General features: G+C 46.7%; 1 protein-coding gene across 1 annotated transcript in view; it reads left to right on the top strand.

Moving 5' to 3' along the window:
• The window catches only part of ca10a (carbonic anhydrase Xa), a gene marked incomplete at its 3' end in the record, with an annotated part of 163,446 nt that overhangs the window by 8,036 nt on the left and 136,024 nt on the right, over positions 1-19,386 (top strand). The window contains exon 2 of the mRNA XM_079372341.1: positions 13,771-13,845. Within this exon, the coding sequence (XP_079228467.1) occupies positions 13,771-13,845 (75 nt within the window). The remainder of the gene's footprint in view (positions 1-13,770; positions 13,846-19,386) is intronic.

Here is a 19,386-nt window from a genome sequence, read left to right as displayed (position 1 = left end):
CAGTAAATCCTGCTCACATTCTCCCTCATCTCTGCAGGAGAAGAGGAGTTCAGTCCTCTTTTTGCACCTGCAGATTGGACAGATTTCCCCTGTTGCACATCTAATGCAGACACAAACAGGGCAGAATTCCTCGCTGCTGTTTGTGTTGCATGCTAGGTGCTTCACTCTTCCATGTTTAGTGAAGTTGTCCAAAGTTTTTTAATATTGATGTAAATTGAGCTGTGATTCTCCTTTGAGATCGTTCAGTTGTCAGCTCTGCTTTGAAATGAAATTGGGATTGGGAATTCAGGGTTAATTTCAGATAATTAAAATCTATAACATGTCCACAAAGTATCTAGCCATGCGTGTCAGGGTTGTGTTTGTGTGGGTGTGTTTGTGTGAGACAGAGAGAGAGAGAGAGAGAGAGTGTGACCACCTTGCCCGTCCCCGAGCAGCCGCAGCTCATCTCATCTGCTGCTCAGGAATCTGAAGTCTATCAGCCAGCTGGAGTGAGACGACCTCCACGCCAGCTGTAATTTACCACAGGGAGATGGGATGGGGAGTGTGTGTGTGCGTGTGTGTGTGTGTATCTGTGAAGGATTGACGCAGCCAGAATGAGCAGAGTGAGTAAGAGTGTGACTGAGACTGGCTGGGCTCTTACCGCTGATATGGAAGCATTTGACTGCAGGTGGACGGTGAGGACCAATCAGAACCCAGCGCTGCCCGCTTCGTAAAACAGCTTCATCCAAGTGCCCCAATTCACCGTCCAGCCTCCACACACGAGCCTCGTCAGGGAAGCCAAATCTGCAGCTGCTAATCTGATAATCCTGTGCAGATGTGTGGCCTGCAGCAGGAATAGAAACACAGAGTGTGTGTGCGTGTGTGTGTGCGTGTGTGTGTGCGTGTGTGTGTGAGTGTGTGTGTGTGTGTGTGAGAGACAGAGATGCACGGTAAGTGAGGGTGTTCTACAGTAAGTGGGCGGGTGATACAGAGATGCAAGGAGCTGGTGTTTATCCCTCTCTCTCTCTCTCTCTCTCTCTCTCTCCCTGCGTGTGACTAGCTGTTGGTTTTGCCGTGTCACCACTTCTTCTGGAAGAATCCGCCGGGTGTTTACATAATCTGCAGAAGGTTTAACACAGCAGGAATACTGTGCTGAGTAAAGGCAGATGTTTTTTATGACATTTTTAGCTTAAAAACAGGCCTACATGGAAGTGACACTTTACCGTCTCCTATGATTGGACGACAATTCTCTAAATCCCGCCCACAATTAAAATAGCTAAAATGTAAATTACAACTGAGGAGGAACTAAAGGAGAAGGACTGTTTCACATGTCAGACCTGAAGAAGACATTGTTTCCGTTCCACGTCGATCCTGAAACTGTAGAAACGTTCTGAGAGCTGAAACAGCTGAATCTCCTCATCGACGAGAACCAGGAGTCGGAGCGGGCTGACTTTGGGCGGGTTCAAGATCTCAGTCTTCCTGTATGGTGTTTAAACAGAGCAGTAACATGGTTGTGCTGTTTGGTGCTGAACTCCAACACAGCCTTTGACTCCTGCGTGCCGTAAAGGTCACACGTGTCTCTAGTCCATCCTCTCCGTCTTCTGCCTGCTCCACTTCTCAGAAAATGTGTGCTCAAACAGGCCGTTTGGTAGTAGCCCCTCCCCCACTCAATAAGCTCCTCCCCCTGTAATAAGCTAAAGGGCCTTTCAGATCGGGTGTGGTGGGCGCTGTACACTGCGCTCTCAAACACATCGTTCTATCTTGTGCATGCTGCACAGAAGTTCAAACTTTTCAGCTCAGTGACATCACAGAGACCGATGTGGACGAATCAGCTCCCAGTAAGACTGTGTGAGGTCCCCGAGTCAAAGCTGAGTCTCCAGTCCTCAGTGCTCTCGTCCTAGTCCGAGTGTCGTTTACCTGTCTCAGAGGCGCTGCTTGTCAACAGGCAAAGCAGGCGACTGCTTGGGGCCCCAGGCCAGTAGGGGGCCCCCCCCAACAGCTGACAAACTTTAAAACCAAAGCATTGCCTCAAAATGTGTAAATTTGCAACGACAGTCAGAAACCTCCCTGATCGGGCCCCGTGTGACAGCACTCACTCTCCCTGCTGAACGCTGCTGCATTAAAGAGGAGTTATCTGTCTGGAAAATAATAATAAATGCCTAAGTTGTTGGGGCCCCCAAATGAGTTTTTGCTTAGGGCCCCTAACAGACCCTAGAATTGCCGCTGCCAAGTCGGAGTCAGCTGCTCACAGTGACGTGTAGAAGAATAGAGTGGATCTGCTGCTGTGTCCCAGGTCATCAGGCTGCCATGATGAAGACGTCAGGCGTTCTCCATGTAAAAACATGTCCGCCCGGGTTTCTGGGGCCCTTAGAGGATGTCATACAGAGTCAGAGATCATTGTTGGACTCTTCTGCAGGTCTGCGTGACTCCGCTATGCAAAAAGGAAAGTGTTGTAAGCTTCTACGTGTCCCTGTTCTGTGTTAAATAATGCTTGAATGACAAAGCAGTGTGAGCTGAGAGGGCACTGCAGTGTGTGTGTGTGTGTGTGTGTGTGTGTGTGTGTGTGTGTGTGTGTGTGTGTGTGTGTGTGTGTGTGTGTGTGTGTGTGTGTGTGTGTGTGTGTGTGTGTGTGTGTGTGTGTGTGTGTGTGTGTGTGTGTGTGTGTGTGTGTGTGTTTGTGTGTGTGTGTGTGTGTGTGTGTGTGTGTGTGTGTGTGTGTGTGTGTGTGTGTGTGTGTGTGTGTGTGTGTGTGTGTGTGTGTGTGTGTGTGTGTGTGTGTGTGCGCTGTTAAACACTGTGGTAAGCACAGTCTGCTCTCTGGCGCAGGTACACAAGGTTTTATGGCTTTCTGCTCAGTGGGATCAGAGACCTGAGAGGACAAAGGTACTCACCTCCTCTAAGCCCCCCCCATCAGTTATTGATGACCACATCTCTGCTGCACCCCGCCTCTCTCTCTCTCTCTCTCTCTCTCTCTCTCTCTCAGGGAAGTTTTACAGTGTACATGAGGGCGTGACAGCCAATCACAGCACGGGCATGTTGATGTGTTGCTGATACTTCCAGCTTCAGTTTATTTTATTTCTCTGACTGAGCCTGTGCAAACTGTGGAATACCATTTGAAATCACCATGGCAACAGCAGGCCTTCCTGTTTTATGTTGCCTTCTTCCTCCTTTTTTTTTTGTCAGATATGATTAAGAGGAACATCGACAGGAAGAAGCCAGGGGCCTCCAGCTGACAGGGAATTGAAGTTGTGAATTAGATGCTGGTTGGCGTGCGTGTGTGTGTGTGTGTGTGCGTGCGTGTGTGTGTGTGTGTGTGTGTGTGTGTGTGTGTGTGTGTGTGTGTGTGTGTGTGAGATGACGCGTGAGATTGTTTGTATCTGAGCCATAAATATGATGCAGCTGACACGTGCCCCTTCGGACGTCCTGTGGCCGAAGAAGATTGTCAGAAAGACAGATTTTTTTGTACATTTTTTGGGGGGCCTTTTTGGCCCTCCTTGGATTGGACTAGTGATGATTGACAGGAAGTGATGGTTGGCCGGGGGGGGGGGGGGTTGACATGCAGCACATCCCGAAGCTGCAGCAACAAGGACCAGCCTCCGTACGAGGGGCGTGCAACACAACCGCTAGGCCCCTCGGCGCTCAGCATACAGTGGAGTCATTCACCATGACACTGTTGTTTTTAGTCTTTTTAATGTTGAAGTGTCGCAGACCTAAGTGTGTGATTCAGCTCCCAGCTACACTGTGTGAGGATTGTGAACAGTCATGGGTCATCCTGAGAAAGTGAATCATAAAGTGTGCCATGCTGTTGAACCTGCACTGCTCTCTGACCCAGCTCCAGATCTTCTGGACTGCTGACTCATCCACTTTTAGGGAGACGTCGGCGGTGCGTTCATGTTTTCCTGCAGAGTCTGAGAGGACTGTTGCAGGGTCACTTAGTGTCACTGCATGGCTCCATGCTGTTGCTGTCATTCGTGTGTTTTCCTGGAAGTACACTTTGGTCGTGATAAAACGTCTCTCTCAGCTTTGTGAGCAGAATGTTAAATCGTGGATTTGCTGCTGCTTCCATCTTGTCAGTGTTTGTGTTTGAGCCAGGAAATCAGGGCAAACAGAGACTCTCTTTTAGTTTTGAACCTTCGGAGAGCGGGCTGTCAGTCAGAGAGAACAGAGCCTGAACACGCCGCTCGCTCGCTCACTCACTCTGCCTCCCAAACCCACGACAGGAGGAGAGAAATCCAGACTTCACTGTGAAGAAAAAGAATTAGCATCTACTTAGAACACAGCACCCACACACCCCACTACTCTGGTGTTTCGACTTGTGTATTTTTGGAGGCGCCTGGTGTGGTAGGAAGCATCGGGGTTGTCACTACCAGGCTGGCTTGTATTAATGGGCTCTGATGCTGTTTTAGTTACACTCACAGCTAAGGCTCATTAAGCACTTTATTATCGATATAGAGCAGCTGTTGCTCAGACAGGAGAGTCGGTCTTCTCTTAGATGTACTGTAAGGTCAAGGGTTCGATCCCCAGCTCCTGCAGTCACGTGTCCGATGTCTCCTTGGTCAGCAGCGTGTGGATGAGATTCTTTGCTCAGTGTGTGAGTGTGTAGCTGTGACCTGTGGTGTAAAAGAGCTCTGAGGAGACAGAAGACATCAGTGAATAGTGTTGCATCAGAACTAAAATCACAAGGTAGTGACTTCCTGAATCAGGCCAGCAGCTCCTTTAAACAGACGCCTGTTTAAGCAGATGTTGCTCTTCTTTGGCTATCTTGAAGTCGAAGGTGATGAAGTTTTGCTGAAGGCTCTGAGTTGAGTCATGTTTCCACACACTGACCCGGGTGCCCTGCTTGATAAATTGGGGGTGAGGATGTGTTGTGAAAGGCTACCAGGGCTCCACCTGAGCGAGTCACCCGTTTGCTGTGACTTTTCTGTCAAACATCAGTTTGAGCTCAACTTTTATCACCTATAAACTCTGTTTTTTATTTCTCCTCGTGGTGTCATTTCTTTAGTATTCACAAATGGGACATATTGAAGAAATCTCTACAGAGTTATGTAGGTCAATGATCCATAATGACGTCCTTAAAATCTGTTTCTGCTTAAGGTTATGTAAGTGAGGTGGCTGATGCTCTTGCTGTAATGGTTTCTATTTTTGGATCAATTTAAAGAGGATAACACAAAGAGAGATTTGGCTCCCACGCTTTGTCACCACATTTTAACTCTGCGCGTCACGTAACGTTGTCTCTGCCAATGCACATCATGAGGGTGACGCAAAAGACGGAAGTCTTAGCTCCGTACGGCAAAACCAAAGCTGGAGCTATTTTAGTGCTCAGCAGGTCACTTCATTCAGTGTGATATGTGTCGGCTTCAGAGGAGACGCTTCCTGACGGATAAAAAAGTCACATTAGGTCGTTTTGCTTCTGAAATGGAGCTTTGATGAACTTTCTTCTTGGATGTTATTCTCAGGAAGATGGTGTGTTTCAGGCGTTTTGTAGCGGGAATGATTGAACTCTCCGGTCTGACTGAGTGACGGGAGCCTCCCGAGCCGCGTGAAGACACAGCAGACCTGGGACCGCATATTGCTCACTTCATTTCAGATAGCAAACCAATTGGTTGGGTTTGATTCAGTCCTCTGGGCCCGGATATATTTCACTTTGTGACACAGAGGCAAATATGCCCCGACACACTCTCACACACACACACACACACACACACACACACACACACACACACACACACACACACACAGCTGGGTCTATTAAAGAGAGGCACCAATCGGAGCTCTGTGAGAGATAATTGTCTCATAAGTCAGTAAGCACAGCTGTTGGCAAGGTCAAGTTTCATTTATGGACGCATGTCGGCGCTCTCACTTCTGTCTCTTTTCTAATCTCTCTTTTTTTTCTCCTCCTCTCTATCGGAGCTGATCCTGTACCTGTCCTGCTCCCTGTCACTCCCCCCCCCCTCCCTCGCCCCCTTCTCCCTTTCTGCATGGTCGGGCTTCAGGATTGCTTGTGCTCTTCAATGAATATTAATGGGGCTCAGAGTTTGGATATTGTATGAAAATGAACAGTTTATTTACCGAGTCTCTCTCCTTTGGCTGCATGGGCGGGTGGCTGGGGCTCGCTGCCAGACTCCTGCGTGTGAGGATGAACTGGGCGGGTGTTGTGCTAAATAGGATTCAGGTCAGTAAGAGGCTGTGGCCAACCAGATCCGTCATACGGCTTTAGAGGAGCGCTCTCGTTTCCCAAACAACACGACGGCAAAGCCTGGCATGTGAGATGAAACTTTGAGCTGGTTCTGTGGAGGAATTTAAAGATCTAGTCGTTGGTCTCGGGGAGACACTGGACGCTAAATGGATTATTTGACAGAAAAAAATATATTTTCAATTCAAAGTCAGAGTAGCAGCATGAAGAGTAGAAGTCTTGGTAATAACCACAGACTGTACATGTGACGAAGCCTGAGTCACTCACCTGTTCCTGCAGGGGGCGCTGGAGTCCCGTCGATGGCGGTCTCCATGCTGGATATGCTAAGGTAGGCTGAGAGCTGGAGCACCAAACTCCATGCCACAGAAGCAAAGAGGCCTCGAATGCAACACACTTTAAAGTCTAAGTTCAGATTTCAGAAGCCTTCCTCTCCCCAGCACAAGGAGACCCTTCACTGGTTCTAACAGACCAAACTCAAATCCTGAAAACCAGCCTGGGAACATTTCCCCTCCTCCAACAGACAGCTCGGCAGATTGCTATCATGATGACTTCCTGTAGTGTTCTCTGGGCGTCCACCACCACTGGGATTATACTGGCAGATAGTGAAGCATGGCTCCAAGGTTTCCTCTCCCCAGTAGTCCATTAGCTGCATGCGTTAAAACCACTCCAGCTAACACTTGGGACTGTCCCTGATGACTTGCATGGCTGGGGGGGGGGGCAGCAGGTGTATGTGTAAGAGATTATATCTGCAGACTGTGCAACTAAAGACAGCACAAACTTCCTGTTCTTTTCCACTCTCTCTCCGCTCTACAGGATGAATCAGCACATTCCCAGACTCCTCGCAGTGACTGACATAACCTTGTTACAGTTGCACAAAGTTTTCAGCCATTTTGTGCCGTGTAACAGTCTGACGAAAGAGCTGACACTGCACACAGACTTCATGATGTAATATGCCAAGAGCTGACGGCAACAGCACGCAGTTATCTGCTGCCTGTGAGCTCCTTGACTTCACATTAAACACATGTACGACGGTGACAGACGTCAATCCGAACACTGTAACATTCACTGCAGGCCAATAAATCCATGCAACGTGGTTGTTTGAGTTCAGAATGGAGATAATTGATGTCCCGTATCGACTCTCTGATTGTTTCTTGGCCACAGTTCTGCTGGAAATCCAATGAAGTCACATTTAGCTCATTGATTAGCCGAGTTTACATCCAGCTCATGTGAACGTCTCATGGCATTAAATGAACACACCTGAGGCGAGCAGATCCCCTCCAGTGAGCCGGCACACCGACCACATCGAACAGAGTGTTTTTTTCTGCACATGGCGAGCACTGTTTGATGTCTGCAGGAGAAACTGGATTTCTGGGTCAGGCACAGGCCTAACTGGGTTTACAATGGAGTGCAGTATGTGCATGACAAATGGGCATACTCTGTGTTCAGGTGCTGGTGGAAAACTCAGCTTTTTGGAACATTTTTGGACATCCTTATAGGCTCATAGCAAGCCGAGTGGAAGGAAGGGGGGTCAGAGCGCTCCTTTAAGCAGTTTGCACAAAAAAAAAAAAAAAAATAGTTGTAAATCAATCAAACTTCTGAAGCTAAACTCTCAGGTCAACTAGGAGAATGTTTTTTCATCTTAAGGAGCACAAGATGGTGACACTTCCTTAAAACACTGGAGCTCCATCATTAAATATTAGAGAGCAGTGCTGAGGTGATTTGCATGCACAGATAGTTTCAGACTGGAGCAGTCTGATTTGTGCATGTTTTCACATCTTCATGCACACAGAGGCAAGCAGCCACTTGGCACTCTTGTTGATAATCGGCTAAAGATTATTTAATGCAAAGCCTTTGAGGTACCGACTCGCTCCTGCATTGCATTTCTCTCGTCTTCAGCCTGCATGGGACTCATCCTGCAGGGGCTTTGTTTTCACTTTGATCGCACAGCGTGCCTGTTTTTAATTGGTGTCCGTTCTTAGAGGAAAGTCAGAGTATCACGTTCAGTGAAGCGTTTCAAGATATATCTGTGCATGGCCTCCTCTTCTCGCCTCCCTCCCTCTGCCTTGATAGTTTAAACGTCACAGCTTTTTATCGGCCTGTGTCTGCACTGTCTCTCCTAACAGCTGAGGGACACAATAAAACAGAAAATGGCGATCCATCAGCCCTCCTCCCACGTCCCGCCTCGTGCAGCTCCTCGTCTGAATCTCCCTTTATGGACCGCAGGCCTTTTCCTTTCTGCTGATGTCAGGAAGTGTGTTTTGGGGCCACAGCCAGACGATGTGAGAAATGGGACAGTACTTGTTATGCTGCTTCTTCCTCCCTCGCTCTCTTCTGATGTGCCACAGGAGGCGATTATGTCTCAGCGATTGGCTACCAGTTGCTCCCACTTCCTACCCAGCAGTGACAGAAGCCCACATGATTATACGGAGACTGGAGTGTGCACACTTCAGAGTTTCCAGCACTCGTTCTCTGCTCCTTTGGCTGATATTTATTTGAGTTCTTACAGATACACTTAATACATTTTTAATGAAAATACATTTAAATACACACAACCAGTCAAAGGTTTGGACACAAAGCAGTAACAGTATTATTAATATTATAGTATACGAAAGATTGCACAAAAAGTAAGGACATTTGTGTTAAGTAGATTATTTCTTTTTTTTCTAACAATGCTTCTTGGCAATAAGTCTTATAACATTGGAAAGCCTTTTTACTTCACTTTAAGGAAAGGAAGGAACGCTCATTGTGGGATAAGCAGCAGGGCCGAGTATGAAGGTTTCTAATAAGCTCCAGCAGCAGAAAGCTGCTCAAACTAGGATCAATGTTGGAGATGCTTTTGAAACATGGAGAGAGGTTAGAACGCAGAAAGCTTTACAGACCCATGCAGAGCTGGCTAAACACTGAAGCTACAGTGTCCACCACATGCAGAGCTGGCTAAACACTGAAGCTACAGTGTCCACCACATGCAGAGCTGGCTAAACACTGAAGCTACAGTGTCCACCACATGCAGAGCTGGCTAAACACTGAAGCTACGGTGTCCACCACATGCAGAGCTGGCTAAACACTGAAGCTACAGTGTCCACCACATGCAGAGCTGGCTAAACACTGAAGCTACAGTGTCCACCACATGCTGACCTGTGTGAGAGGAGGGGGCGAGACAGCTCTCTGTGATGATTAAAGTTTAGACTTCAGTACACATTTTAAACACTAGGGGGCAGAGATACATACTGCTCCTTTAAACTAAAGTTGTTGTTTTGTTTTTTTAAGGTTCATTATTGTTTTTTTGTTGGATAGGAAAGTAGAGCGAGTGGGGATGCAGGAAAGGGAGCCATAGGCTGGATTCAAACCCAGGCCGTCCGCGTTGAGGACACCATACACACTTACCACTGCGCCATCCGCGCCCCCATTAAACAAAGCATGAAAGCAAAATGTCGTCAAACTGAATATAAAATAAATAATTAAAGGGTAGAGGTGACCAGAGCTCAGGTGTTTCCTGTGTTTGAATAATTTCATGTTGTTAAACTTTCATTCACTATAAACTTCAAATTGAACATAATCAGGACACACTGAAACACACGCTGTAGTTACTCCCACACATCAGGCTCCAGATGTTTACTCTACATCTGTTTGCTTTCCCGCCCGCTGCGTTTCATTTGTTTCCTTATTTGTGACATTACACATAAATGGGTGATTCATGTGTTTTCATATTTGTGTAATTTCCTATTCCTTGATATATTTAGTTGTAATTAGTGCAGCCGTGAGTCAGCTGATCAGCTCGGTGTTCCCACAGGAACATGAAAGGTTCCATTCACCTCACAGAACCCATCATGGAAATATCTCAGTGGCATTTTGCTGTTAGCTGATGCTGATGAAATAGTTTCTCATTTACCCTAAGTAGAGTGAAATAACAGGAAGGGTGGTCGTGTATCCATCCACACACAGGGCCTTTTCTTTATTTATTAATTCCTGTTCCTCTGCAGGGACGGCAGCTGTGTTCTTACAGACTGTTTGACCGAGCGCACATGTGCAGAGTGAGTAAACCAGGGACTATTGTTTCTGTTTTGTCGTCTGTTGTAAGAGGATCATGTCCACAGGCCTCCAAATCTCCTTTATATTATTACTTACAGTCCCAAAGGCAGACACACACACACACACACACACACACACACACACACACACACACACACACACACACACACACACACACACACACACACACACACGCCTTTGTCTTGTGAACACTTGATGGTAAAGTGCTGCGTCATGATGCTCGTAGGGTAAGACTTGGCACTGAGGTTAAATATAGACACAGTTAACATCATCATGCTCGTGGAAGTGATCACGTACTGTATATACAGAACAGCATGCAAACTCAGACAGCGTCATGTCTCACTCTGCCACTTTTTAAAACGTTTTTCAGAAACTTCATGTCTCCAACCTTTTTAAGGTCTTTTTGATCCTGTAGGTGTCGCCCTTGAGCGCCAGCAGGAAATCAAAACAAACTGCTGTTTGGCCACGCCTCCTCCACATTGAATCCTCCGCTCTCCTCCAGAGACACGCCTCCAGAACCCCTTCACTTACATTCACAGTTAGACTTGTATATTAGAACGCCTGCATTCTTGTGCTAGCACGCTAATGTTAGCACACTTTAATTAGCTTATAGCTAACTCAGTTGTCAGTTTGGTTCTTATCACAAACACACTGTTTATTACTATGCTCTATCCTGTCACCTGCAGTTTGTATGCCTGGACATGGAGTGCTGCAGTATGGCATTTTCATGTGAGTGTTAGCATCAAGCTAACAAAGTAAGCTACAAAAAGCTAGGTCCATCTGTGAGAAACTGTGCCCCTACACAACGCACCAGTTGTCACTGATCTTACCCATAAGTCAAGCTTGACAAACAGAAACTTTGACCTCCCGACATAGTTGCTGCGTTATCTCTTATTACAGTCTTGGTTTAGCTGCAGACCTTGATCTTGTTTGTTGGTTTACGCGCCAGCTCTAAAGGATGATTAGATTTCGGTCAGGAGCACAAATTCACGTGTCAGAGGTCATGAAAGTCGATCTCGACCTCCTCCTGCAGTCACTGGTTGCAGAAAATCCATTAAAATAAAATGATTCAGGTCCAAAATGTGGCACTGAGCTGTAACACTGCATTTCACCCTGTAATCCTGCAGGTTGGACTCCGTTCAAAAGCCACTCTTGCTTTGCGGGGCAAAGGCAGATTTCATTGTGGCTCAAAGAACAAGAAGGAGATACTGCTCTCTGAGTAAAGGTGTGAAATGAAGAAGTGTTTTTTTTTTCTGCACATAAAGTGAAACGGTTTACAAGAGAAATGTTTTTAATTTAGAGAAACGGCTCCTCTAATATTTCTTCTGAGAGATAAAGGCTGCAATCATCTCAGGCAGAGTCTCCTTTTATGAGAATCCCAACAGCAGAGCTTCATAAAGAGTTTTACACAGTCTCGAGTGTTGCACGTAGTAATTTGAAATCAATCATATTCTATTCTTTTTAATTGGAAAGAGGAAAAACAAGGTTAGAAAAGGGATTGTTCATGCAGAGAGGGCTTCTGATTTTCTTTTCTCGCCCTTTACTTTTTGTAAAATGGACTTTTTAAAAATGCTTCTGTGTGGTAAGTCTGTCAGGGTCCAGCAGAGCCTGGTCGGGGGCCAGTCCTCCTCTGATGGCTTGGAAAGTCTGACTCTGCATGCTGCCTGATTTCAATGATAAAATCAGTTTTGTTTTTTGTGCTTATTGCTGTTACCACATGTTGATGTATCAGGAAGTTTAGTAACTTTATATCTTTTTTAGAAAAATATCATTGGTAGAAAAGTTTGCATCCATGGTGTAGCACACATTTCTATTGAATGTCTCAAATATCAGTGAGAAAAAGCAAATGGAGCTTCTGAACGACTGTTAAAGGACAAATCAAGCAGCAGGTGTTTGTGTGTTTTGTAAGCTGCTTTGGAAGCTTTACATTTTCCTCCAGATCATTAAAGTCTCTGTCTTCTTGTCCTAAATATTTCAGGAGACGCTGCACTGAACCTACATGTAGCGTCGGTTAGACCTCGATGTTTGGTGAAATAATTTATAGTTAATGAAGCAGAGCACGACCGATAAATCGCCCAGCCGATAAGATCAGCCCATATTAGCTTATCCAGTGATCGGTATCAGCTAATTATAGATTTATTCACCGGTCAAAGAGCATTTACTGTGAGTTTCGTTGTTACACCAGCAGTTGTCTTTTACCAGCAGAGGGCGCTGTATGGACTACATTACACATCCTGAGTCTGCAGAGTGTCGAGCGGTGATGCTACAGGCTCCGTTTCATCTGCGGTGTAAATCTTGACTGCATTCGAGGGATCACTGCAATAGATGTTTACATTGATATCTGTCACTCCAGATTTCATAGACCTAAGAAAGATATTGGACTATATTTTTATCAGTGTCAGACTTTTATTTCTCCCCAATAACTTTATCAATATTAGCCTCAAAAAATCCATATCAGTCAGGCGCAAAATACGGAGCTTCTTTTTTACTAATTCACACGTCAAATGTTCCACCGATATCAAAAGCTTTGTGTCCTTAATACTCTGTGCTCTTTGTACTGTTGCTTTTCTTGTTCTTATTACTACATGTAAGCAAGTGTAACAGGGTGCCAGTGGCCTAGTGGTGCCTAGTGGAGTTCACTGCACATAGAAAGTGAATAAATGTTCTGGTGGTGAATCGTGTGAGTTCTGTCAGGGTCCAGCAGAGCCGGCAGGGGGCCGGACTCACTTTAACAGTTCATAGAGTCGTTTCTTCACCCACTCAATCAGAGCTGCTGTTTACTTCAAGTTCATTTATCATCAAAAAGGGAGAAGCAATTTATCATTCTGAGAAACAGGCGGACAAACACCATCCATTTTTTTTCTCCCCTCAGGAGGCCGACTGCTGTTCCCCCTCGCTGTTTCAGGCGTGTGGCTGCAGAGATTGGCCTCAGAGCAAATGGTCTCTTTTGGACCATGTCCAGCCAGACCACCCCCCCTAAATTGAGCCTGCTCTCCAGTGTCACTGCAGCAGGGCTGTTTGCAGGGGAGATATCAGAAAGGGGTGTGGGTGTTTGTTCGGCTACCTCCACTTCCATTAAAGACAAGCGAGCAGGGCAACCTCGAGACCCTCGATTAAGCCCCCGCTTTGACCGTTGGCTGAATGAACAGCAAAGGGAAAAAAAGTTGATGTGTAAAAAGCAATATCCCGACGGCTGGCTGGGTAATTCTTTCTCTATACTGAGACCTTTCCTTAGTCACCTCAATTATACTGCATCACCCCGCTCTAATGTGAAGCTCACACAACGTGACAGCACACATTTCCATACGAAACGCCCAGGGAGTCATGGCATCACGTTCGCTTGTGCATGTGTGTGTGTGTGTGTGTGTGTGTGTGTGTGTGTAGTCACTGAATCAGGAGGTGAGACTCGAGGCCTCTCAGGTCTTCTCCCGGGGAGGTTAGCGAGGCGCTGGCCGATGATGAGGGCGGGAGCCCCTTTAATTTGTCTGAACACAAGATGGAGTTCATTGATGTCCCTAACTTTTTTTTCTTCTCCTCTCGCCCCACAGCACAGCCCAATCCACCCAAAATTCACGAAGGATGGTGGGCGTACAAGGAGGTGGTGCAGGGGAGCTTTGTTCCAGGTAAGCCTTTAAACCGGCGGTGCACGGACGCCTCCCTCAGAATACTGATCTCCACGCATACGCTTAAAGCACGCACACTGTGTGCTTGATCTCACGACGTATTTGAGATAACACGGCGCCACCTTGCCGTTGGCGGTATTTTTATTTTCTCATTCTGACAACGACCTCGTCGCCCTTCCTTACGCAGACGACGCTTTTGCACTGATTGATTGACAGCAGCTCGCCGCTCCTTCCACCTTCTCCATCTTGTTGCGTATCTGCTTGTCAGGCCAATTATTTAGCAGAGATTGTGTTTTTGTGCTGAGCTGAGGTGCCTTGGATAAAGCCTGCAGGTGCCTGCCTGTATGAGTGAGTGTGTGTGTGTGTGTGTGTGTGTGTGTGTAGGTGTGTATGTGTGTGTGTGAGGTCGATGCTGACTGAATGAATGTCAGGACTCTTTTTAAGGTTAACTTGGCAGCATGAGAGTAAAGTGGTAATAAGAGGTACAGTAAAGGTGAGTGTTTGTACATGTAATATTCTCAGCTAATGGGAGCTCTCACTATCACTGCTAACCTGAAACCTTAATCATGCTTTTAACCCAAAATGCCACAAAGCGATCCTGAGCTTTTGCTTTGCTCTTCTGAGCAGATCAACGACCTCACATGTTGGCAAAGACTCAACACTGGAGAGTGAATGTAATACGATGTGTAATGTGCGAGGTGAAGTTCACTCATGCATCTGTGAGGATTGAAGGAAATGTTCTCGAGACGTCTTCACAGCTTCCTCTCATTCACAGTATTGATTGATTGTGACTCAGACAATCACCAAAACCAGCGACGGCTTTAAATCAATGAAAGAATCCTGTTTGTACACACGTATGAGCTGCTGCATGCTTCCTTCCAACCCTGTGAAGATGTGATGCTTGTACTTGATGTCTATTATGTCTAAAGCACGTCTCAACAACAAGGCACCTCAAAGCAGTCAAAGCATCATGACAGAACGACAAAAAGGATGATGTCAAGGCCAGCGGGGAATCATGGGAGTGCTCACCCCCCCCTTCCTCAGGTCAGACAGAACCGAGCTGAGGAAGAGAAGGTGCTGATGTATCGGAGTCTAACTAACATGATGTTTTTATCACAGCGACAGAACGGCAGCTCTCAGCTTAGGAAGCTGTGTTTGACATCCGCTGTTCCCACGGCAACGGTAAACATTCAACCTGACATGGTGGTTCTGTCATGGCAGCTGCAACGACGAGACGCGTCCCAACAGAGCCAGCAGTAAAATCTGTGTGTGTGTGTGTTCGTACCCACGGACGAGTGTGTGTTCTGTAGCCACATTAAAACACAGTGTTGTGCTGCTCGTCTTCAGTGAACTTTCTGTTTGACTTCCTGCAAAATGAGTTGCAAGGAAACTTCCCTTATTCAACCGGAGCCTTTGAGGGAGATCTTTGGGACGGGCCGGGTTCACAGAGTCTCTGTGTTAAACCTGTGGGCTAAACCTCACCTTTGTATGTTCAGGTTTTAACATGAATGTTTTCAATGTGAAAGATTTAAGGTTTGCCCTGGAGCTGGACGTGTGGCGGTGAAGGCTGAGGTCACTCTGAGAGGAGTGCACTGAGCTGTAGTGATTAAAGGCCTCTGTTCTCCCAAAGCAAACGCTGAGGCATCCCCAGCATGTCCAGGCATACATAAATAAGCTCCTGTTTGTCCTTCCCCCCGGCCCCGAGCACTCGCTGCTCTGCTGCTGCTGCGTACTTTGTTTTTTTATCTGGACTATCTCTCGGAGCGGTCCTCCAAGGCGTACTTGCTTTACTAACCGCCGTACAACAGCTGGAGCACTTAAACACTCTTCATGATCCTCGGGCGGCCGTGCTCAGAATCCCCGACGCTGCTCGCCTCCTTCCACGGTCGGTCCTGCAGTCTTTAATGACACACAGAGACGAGGCGTCCTTATTGTGCTTGTACGTCTTGGACGGTGAGCGGTGATAAAAGATTTCATTGAGAGTGGAACAGGTTGTGCACATGGAGGCAGATTGTTCAGCGTGCTGGTTTCAGACTGATAATATACTCCCTGTGAGCCGTAATCCGTTACACTGAGAACTTCTCCTCCTGCAGCTGTTTTATATATTGCTTATTAGAAGTCATCAGAATAACGGCTCCGGAGTCGGCTGTGGGTCTGCTTTCATACATTACATCGACGGTTCAGGGGTGCTTTACGACTTCTGCATTTGATTGGCAGCCAAGAGGATACTGAAGAGATTGAAATGGAAATGATGCTTCTCCCTCGTTGGAGGAAAGGCAATAACGTGACCGAGGGCTCCTCTGCACCTCGCTGCTCTTTCCACCGTTTCTTACTCCTGAAACGTCCTCCAGCAGGGGTCGAAGACTGCCGTCTCACCGTCCTGCTCTCAGGCCGGTCACTGCTGCCGACCCCTCTGAACCGCCTCAATTAGATTTAAACTCAGTACGAAGGTCAGACTCTATAAGCGCTGCCTCACTTTCTTCTGCGCCCCGCTCCTCTCTCTCGACTTAGCTCATGCTAACCTCCTGCAGTCAGGGTAAGAAGGATGAACCATCAGTCTGCTAATGGCTCTCATTGTTTTTCGTCTTTCTGCCATTTATTTCTCGTCTCGTTGGAGTTCATTTCACTAAATTAACTAAACGACACAGAAATCTTGTGATTAATTTGAATTTATGCGCTCATTAGTTGGCGTATGGTGTATGAGTTAATAATTTAAGTGAACTTTAATTTTCATTTCAGTTAGAAGACACTGGAAATTATCTTTTGTCCCGCCGGGTTTTTAAACCTATTAGGACGTCAAAGGAGCAGAAAGAGAAGAAAGAAGTGACTGATGACAGAATTCATCCATTTAAAGGAGTGATAAGTCTCCTGAATAAAATGATGACGCCTTCTGTGGACGCTGCCATGAGAGAAGTGTGACTGAATATAGAGGCACCATGAAGAGGACACGCCCACCGAGAAGCTCACTTACATTTCCCTGACTGTTAACAGCGCTGGCTGATTGGAGGGAAGTGGGCGTTTAAAGAGACGGCAGCTGAAATGAAGCGTTTTAGTCGAGCGGCAACCTCCAGTCAATGTGGAAGCCCGTCCTCGTCATATCTACGAGCAATCAAAGTCTCCAGTAAGACCCTCGTTTCTCAGGGTTGTTGTTTTTTTAAGCATGACCTCTGACCCGTCGGGTGTTGGCAGGTTGTCAGCCGTCAGAAGCACCAGGACGTCCGGCCTGTTGTGCAAACACAGCAGACGGTTCAGGCACATTTGTCACCCTGTGTGATCATGATCCTGCTGCCTGTGTAATGAGGGGGGCGTCTCCGCGTTCAGCCCCACGCGACAGGGTCCGACTCGAGGCTGATGACAGAGCGGTGCAGGCAGCGATGAAGGACGAGGAGGACGAGGAGGCTGATGAGAGGGCAAGTGCAGGGCAGCGAGCGAGGAGAGAGCCTGACACCAGAATGCTTTTATTGAGCTAATGGAATAACGAGGAAATGCCCTGACACACACACACACACACACACACACACACACACACACACACACACACACACACACACACACACACGCACACACACACACGGTATAATGCACACTACATCCCCAGCCCTCCGTGAGATAGCATCAGTCCCATGGAGCCGTATTAGAAGTTTCCACAGTTGTTCATTTAGGATTAAAATGTTTGCACCAGTTGTGTTCATAATTCTATTGTTACACTTCCAATAATGAGGCTCATTACGGGTAATAAAAGCTCTCGCATGATTCTGAATAAGAAGGATTGTTATAAATCTCTGCAGCTCAAAGTATCTGTCGTTTCCCTCAGAGTCGTCTCCAGACTTCAGGTTTATGTTTCTGTGCTGTCTGTCTCCAGCACGACCTGGGCCGGGGTCACAATAACAATCAGTAGATATCGACGATCATCACCATGAATGTCAAATGGTTTCTGTCGAATTCAAGTCAGAGTTTTGCTCCTGAGTGAAAGTTGAAGAAAGCAGATGTTTATAGTGAGAACATGACCAACTCCTCCGTGCACGGCCCGCTGCTCTGCGCCTCGTTTGGTCACTTCTGTCCTTCCTGTGAGTCGTATTCATTTGAACGATGGTATGCCCGTTGTAGCCTCACGTCTTCGGCAGGCTGCTCTGATGTTTGTCAGACTAAATATCTCGACCCTCCTGCAGCTCGGCGTGCTTGATTACAATTCTTCTGGTCTTAAATGACGGGTGGCAGCTCGTGTTAAAGGGCCTTCTGGGTGGCGTTATACAGGTTTAAATCTTCCTTTTTGGACTTTGATTATTGGATTGTAATGTGTCGTGTGTAAGGTCGACCTCTTAAGAGAAACTAACATTGATTGATTGAGTGACATCCATGACTGCAGACACCATTCAGAGCACCAAAATGAAGCTGCTGTGTTTGAGTGAGGATCTTTTCTTTCTGGATCCAGAACAGGATGGACGTCTTTATCATGAGATCCTTTAATACTCGAAGCATTACTAATTAAATTGGAGGACCCTTCAGTTTGAGTATGAGGAAGGTAAATCTCACATCTGGGGGGGAAAAAACTACAAAGTGTGTGCTGAGTTATCTCTGAGGATTTGGGTTGTATTTTCTTTACGGAGAGCATTTTGCGTGCGGTTGTTTAGTCAGTGGTTCTTCTGTGGAAACGGGATCAACAGACTGTTGGCTAAATGTGCCGCAGTGCTGATTATTGTTAACAAAGCGTGGAGGACAGCTCTTGATCTTCACTGTGCAAGAATCCAATCTAATCATCAAACCTTATCGCACATCTCCACATCTGATGCCCCCCCCCCCACACACACACACACACACTCCCCCCCCCCCCCCCCCCCCCCCCCGTCGGAGCGTTTAGTCGCAGCTTCTCATCTCCAGAAGAGAACAGAATCCTGTGTTTGCCCCTCCTCACTCTTGTTTGAGAGACACTCTTTGTTTCCAGCAATCAAACAAGCCGCTGCACTTTTTCACAACACACTTGTGAGCTGATTAAAAAAAAAAAAATTTTAAATCCCAACAAGACAAAAAAAAAAACCAAGCACCAATTATAGAATTTGAGCCGCCACTTGTAAAGCCAAAAAGCAGTGTTGTGGAAAATCCCCTTAAATGTTTTATTTATATATTTATTTGAAAGAATCCTTCAGCTAAGTCCCTCTCTGAATCAATGGAGGAGGCTAATTAGCAGCTTCTCTGTAAGGTAGTGAAGCCTTCTTCAGGTGACAAATGCTGACGGGAAACCAATTAAAGGAACAAAAACGAGCAACACGAGCACACGGTGTACAAGCTCGCTGAAAGGGAGGGAAATCCAACAACACAACTTTGTGTTCTGTCGAGCCAACGTGACCCACTTCCTGCTCCGGAGGTGAAATCAGACTGCTAAACTCCCGCAGATGCGTGTTTGGTCTCTGAGTGCGTGAGGTTTCACTTCAGTCCTCTGCAGCAGATGCACACTGTAAGGTTTCTTTTATTTTACCAGAGACCGGCACATCAATTTACCAGCGAAACACACTTTGTGCGACCTCATGTGTGTTTGTTGCTCAT

The sequence above is a fragment of the Symphodus melops genome, assembly GCF_947650265.1.
Source record: "Symphodus melops genome assembly, chromosome: 21".
In the NCBI taxonomy this organism is placed as follows: domain Eukaryota; kingdom Metazoa; phylum Chordata; class Actinopteri; order Labriformes; family Labridae; genus Symphodus; species Symphodus melops.
The sequence above is the reverse complement of the archived record's forward strand: the minus strand, read 5'-3'. Positions and strand labels throughout refer to the sequence as shown.